Raw genomic sequence first — 4,952 nt, 5'->3', positions numbered from 1 at the left:
CTGAAATTATTCTCCTTTCTCCCTGTTTTTTTTAATAACTTTTGGAAGTCGATACCAGATGTTTTTCTCAGTCGGACCTATTGGTACAACCTAAAACACGGCAATAATTAACCATTTTTCTTGACGATGTTTGGGATTTACTTCAGTGCCTAATGCTTTCTAATGAGGCGAGTATCTCCAATATGGCGACATCCAGATCTGATGACACGCCGTGTAAACCCCTATACGGGCGGTCTATCAAGAGCACAGCCGGTGTTCAGAAAAGGGGGTGTTGCCCTTCTGAGCTAAAGGCACATATAAGAAGCCCTTGAAGAGGAGGGTTTGTTCCATGCAACAGGCTGTGACAATAACTTTGAATTCTAAATTGAGGTTAAATTCCGGAACAGACAGTGTCAAAGCCTAACTAAGATTGCCTTAACCATGTTTGCATCCGCCTGAAGAGTTAATTGGTTGTTGATGTGAAACGTCTCATCCAGGAGATCAGTAGGCTAGGCGACCTACTGTCAAAACGTCAGCGAGCGTCACTTTGGACCATCAAGGGAAACTTCCTACGAGGCTGAGGATGAACTCTTCGGATATTGATTGCATGTATGCCGACTTTGGCAATTCAACAAACAACTCTACAAACTCGTCATGTATGAACAGAAACATCCCATCCTTCATCGACATTGCATCATTCATGCACATTTTTCCATCCATCTACGGAATCCTGTGTACGGTCGGGGTGATTGCCAACAGTTTAGTCATTTATGCCGTGGCAACTTGCAAGAAAAAGATGGTATCGGACATTTACGTGCTCAACCTGGCCATTTTCGACTTGCTCTTCTTGCTGGTGATGCCTTTTACCATTCACCAACTTGTCAGAGACAGACAGTGGGTGTTTGGGAATTTCATGTGCAAAGCTGTGGTCGTTGTGGATACATGCAATCAGTTCACGACTGTTGGCATCGTTACGGTGTTGTGCATTGACAGGTGAGGCAATGTTTTTCATGACATTTATACATTTACGTTTTATAATTGTTTTATAAATGTTACCCGATAAAAAAACAAAATGAGGAACATTTTTAGGAATGGACAGATGCCTGTTACGAAAATAGGCAGACTGTACAAACAGAAGTTGAAAACGTAATTGGAATCAATATATCTTTAGCCTAAGAGATAAACATGTGCGGAAGAACCCAGGCGAGCCTAACAGCACCTTCCGCACTGAGCATCTGGCTTTTAAAAACATCATGTGCCATCAATTAACTTTACTGAAGTTAACCCCTGTTTGCAGCCGGCTCAGAAAGGACACAGGCAACCATGAAAAAAGGAAAAATACTTAGGCCACCCTTACACTGACCCGTTGAAATACAGCTACTACAGGGAATAATAGCTGCGAATGTTGTCTTCAGCCAGTCCATAATTTGCCATAAGTTGTTACAACAAGTAGGCTATACAGCCCACTCTTTGTGTACAATTTCACATGGTTTAGGCTGCCTGAAAATTGAACATTGAACATTGCATTGAAACGTCAGTCTTTAAAACAGTCGTATCTTAACTTACAAATTCTCCACTGTTCCTCATATGTTTTGGAGTGACACTGACATGGAAAGGGATTTTGGTGTGTGTGTGTGTGTGTTGTTGTTGTTTCCCTTGTCACCCGTTTTTTTTTTTTTTTCTGTGCCTGAACATGGTCACAGGGAAATAAAAAAGTCTATAGGCTATGGAGTCTCCTTCATGGTTTAGATCAATGGGGAAAACGCGCTCAACACCCTCTGAATAAAGTCAGCTGATTGCTTAATCCTAACTGTGGCATAGCCTAATGAATGTATAGGAAAGGGCAGCACTCAGTTCTTTAAAAAAAATTAAACATTAAAAAAAAAAAAAAATGTTTAATCGCCCCACATACGTTTCGAGTCAAAAGCTCTTCTTCAGTACTTCTTCAGCGTGATAATGGCGATTTCGTATAGGTGAAATCGCCATTATCACGCTGAAGAAGAGCTTTTGGACGCCTCCTCCATGGTGCCATATACAGCATAGCATAGCCTACCCTTGCCTCCACCTATCTTTACATCTCCGCTCAGTGTCCTGTTTCTGCCAGATGGCCCTTATCATAGACAGGTCATGTGGTCCATAGCATAGTAGAGATACGTCTCTGGTCCATAGTAATTACAAAATTCTACAGAATTATGACACAGACGTCAGTGGAGAAAAATCATCAATATGCGATACAGTTTCGGACAGACCCATAATGGGTTAGACATTTTAAAAAGCCTTTGCTTTGAGTTATTCTATTATTATTCAGTCATTAGCAATGAGCCAAATTAAGTTAGCTATTACAAAAATACTTCTATCTTCCAGGCTACAGTAATCATGAAGTATAACAGTAATCAGAAATTAAGTAAAGCAAAAACAACAATCAGAGAGCAAAAGTACACTCTCAAAATAACCAGAACTCAGAAATGTTATCACTGTATGTTGAAATGATGATAAAACACCTCCCGATAGAATCATAACCAAATATGTCATGGTGGATTTCCTGTTGTTTACATTGAAGGCCACATGAGCACTAGATGAGAAATGGACCTACTTTGTCAGGCAAGCCAATCTGTGGTGTTTCTAAGCCATGAAGAATGGCTTTGTTTTAGCAGACAGCCAGAGGTTAGAGCAGAAAGCATCAGACCTCCCTTTTTTATGATGATACATAGCTGTGATGAAATCAACGTTTGTTTCAGTCTCGCCACAGGGCTCAGATGTACATTTCCTGACCCTGTCGTGAGGAACATGGTAAAAAGTAAACACAATAATGCAGGGCTTCTGTTGTCGGAGATGGAGGAAGTAGCTCTAATGGCAAACAAAGAGGGGCCCCTTTGAAATTTTCTTTCAAGAACTTGACATGAGTTTACATGCAGTACTGGTAGCAGGATGGGTGCATGCTGGCTTGTTCTTGTCAGCTTGATTTAAAGTTTAAAAGAAACTGGGAAAGAAAGTGAAATGGGAGGGGTCCTCAGAGAAACTGTGTGTGAGTGAGTGAGTGAGTGTGTGTGTGTGTGTGTGTTGGGACGTTGGAAGAGATTTCTTAGCACTGATGCAAGGTCTTGCAATAACTTATGAATAAATAAATCAATAATAATCTCTGCTTTGATCTCAGGTACGTAGCGATAGTCCACCCCACGTCGGAGAGGAGGACCATCCAGTGGACCATCGTCATTAACCTGATGGTGTGGGTTGGCAGCTTCCTGCTCACCGTGCCCGTCATGATCTATGCCCGGGTCATCCACAAAAAGCACATGGCCATCTGCATAATGGACCTGGATGGCCCGCAGGATATGTACTGGTACACGCTCTACCAGTCCTTGCTGGGCTTCATCATCCCCCTCATCATCATCAGCACCTTCTACACGCTGACCCTCTACCACGTGTTCCGCTCCATCCGCAGGGTCAAGCGCAAGCAGTCTGTCTGGGCGAAACGGGCAACCAAGACAGTGGTGATGGTCATCGCACTGTTCCTGTGCTGCTGGTCGCCGTACCACGTCATCCAGGTGATCAACCTGGGCATCAACTCGCCCACCAACGCCTTCATCTACGCGTACAACATCAGCATCTGCCTGAGCTACTCGCACAGCTGCATCAACCCGCTCATGCTGCTGGTATTTGCGCAGAACTACCGCGAGCGGCTGTGCCGACGGCGAGAGCTGCGGGGCTCGCAGACAAGCGCCTCCAAGACCACCAAGACGGACGGCAACTCCACCATGGCTGTCGACTCCAACTACCGCTGCACCGCTATCTAGCTGCTACTACTGCTGCTGCTGCTGTGTGTGTGTGTGTGTGTGTGTGTGTGTGTGTTTTGGGGTTTGGAGAATGGGGGTCGGGGAGATGGGTACCAGTATGTAGCTGCACTGTTCTGTCTCTCTTTGGTCCAAGACGAACTCTCAGACAGCCAAACAAAGCCGGACGGGACCAAACCAAATATTAGCTGCCTCTGACAGGCACACTGATATACTTGTTTGGCAGTCCCATGACTATCGTGCTGGTGTTTTGAATGTCTCTAGTCTTGTGATTTCTTATTCACTGTCGGGAATTTGATATTCTGGAAATAAGTATTATGTACTGTTTTCCTATGCATGTATTTGCATCACTCTGTCACGGCTTCACACCAGTATGTTCCCACAATCACTACAGGTGCACTTGGAGCATTGTTCTGCTTTTGGGAGGGCTGATTTAAATATTAATGAATATTATGTGATTGTGGATTTATGTATTTTTTGTAATCACCTGTCATCTCCATGTAGTGAATATTTGAACTGCTGAGACTTTACACAGAGTATTATAATGCAGCAGATACTGTCTGACTGTCTATAATGCAGATATACACATATATATTTTACACATTTCTAATGGATTTTGTTTGTTTGAATTTGAATTTAGTATAAAGATCTTTGTGTGTTTTTATGGTTATTCATCATGACTGTGTATCACGTTGGTGCACTGCATATGGCATTCTTACGAAACACGCTCACTCAATGGTATTGTTTCGCTGGTCACCTTCTGAACCCCAGAGACTCTGCTTTTTATGCGGCTGGCACAATGTGAACAACAAATATTTCTCAAAATCTGTCAAATCTTTGTTGTAGTAGTTCTTGTTGGGAGTATGGTTGTAAATTATGAATAATGCCATTGCCGTAAGTACTTTGTTTGACCTTCATGCTCCACTGTGACTGTTTGAACTGACTGTCACCCTCATATCTTAGGGGGGTCTGTCTTTGACATTAAACATGTCCAAAATGATCAAGGCACTGAAGTGTTGAGATGGCTTAGACAAACTGTGGCTCCCTGCGCCCGCAACCTCTCCACCCCACTGCCCCAATCCCGACTTCTTTCCCTCTGCTGTGGTTTTGCACTCTCTGGGACGTGGACCTCTCTCCAGTTGGCTCGAAGCAGTGAATTAATATGTGACACTTTAACTTTAA

The 4,952-nt window shown here is 43.3% G+C and overlaps 1 protein-coding gene across 1 annotated transcript; it reads left to right on the top strand.

The window, feature by feature from the left end:
* Nucleotides 1–383: 383 nt before the first annotated feature.
* LOC125286625 (melanin-concentrating hormone receptor 2) lies at nucleotides 384–3,773 on the top strand. Its single transcript, XM_048231831.1, has 2 exons — nucleotides 384–972; nucleotides 3,134–3,773. Exons 1-2 carry the CDS (start codon nucleotides 563–565, stop codon nucleotides 3,771–3,773), a joined length of 1,050 nt encoding a protein of 349 aa, XP_048087788.1. The 5' UTR covers nucleotides 384–562.
* The last annotated feature ends 1,179 nt before the right edge of the window (nucleotides 3,774–4,952 follow it).

Source organism: Alosa alosa, chromosome 21 (genome assembly GCF_017589495.1).
Source record: "Alosa alosa isolate M-15738 ecotype Scorff River chromosome 21, AALO_Geno_1.1, whole genome shotgun sequence".
Lineage (NCBI taxonomy): Eukaryota > Metazoa > Chordata > Actinopteri > Clupeiformes > Clupeidae > Alosa > Alosa alosa.
The sequence above is the reverse complement of the archived record's forward strand: the minus strand, read 5'-3'. Positions and strand labels throughout refer to the sequence as shown.

Excerpts from the sequence above, each read along its gene's own strand:
- LOC125286625 (XM_048231831.1), top strand. The coding sequence starts at position 563 with ATGAACTCTTCGGATATTGATTGCATGTATGCCGACTTTGGCAATTCA. Across the intron at positions 973-3,133 it reads ACGGTGTTGTGCATTGACAG|GTACGTAGCGATAGTCCACC; the intron begins GTGAGGCAATGT and ends CTTTGATCTCAG.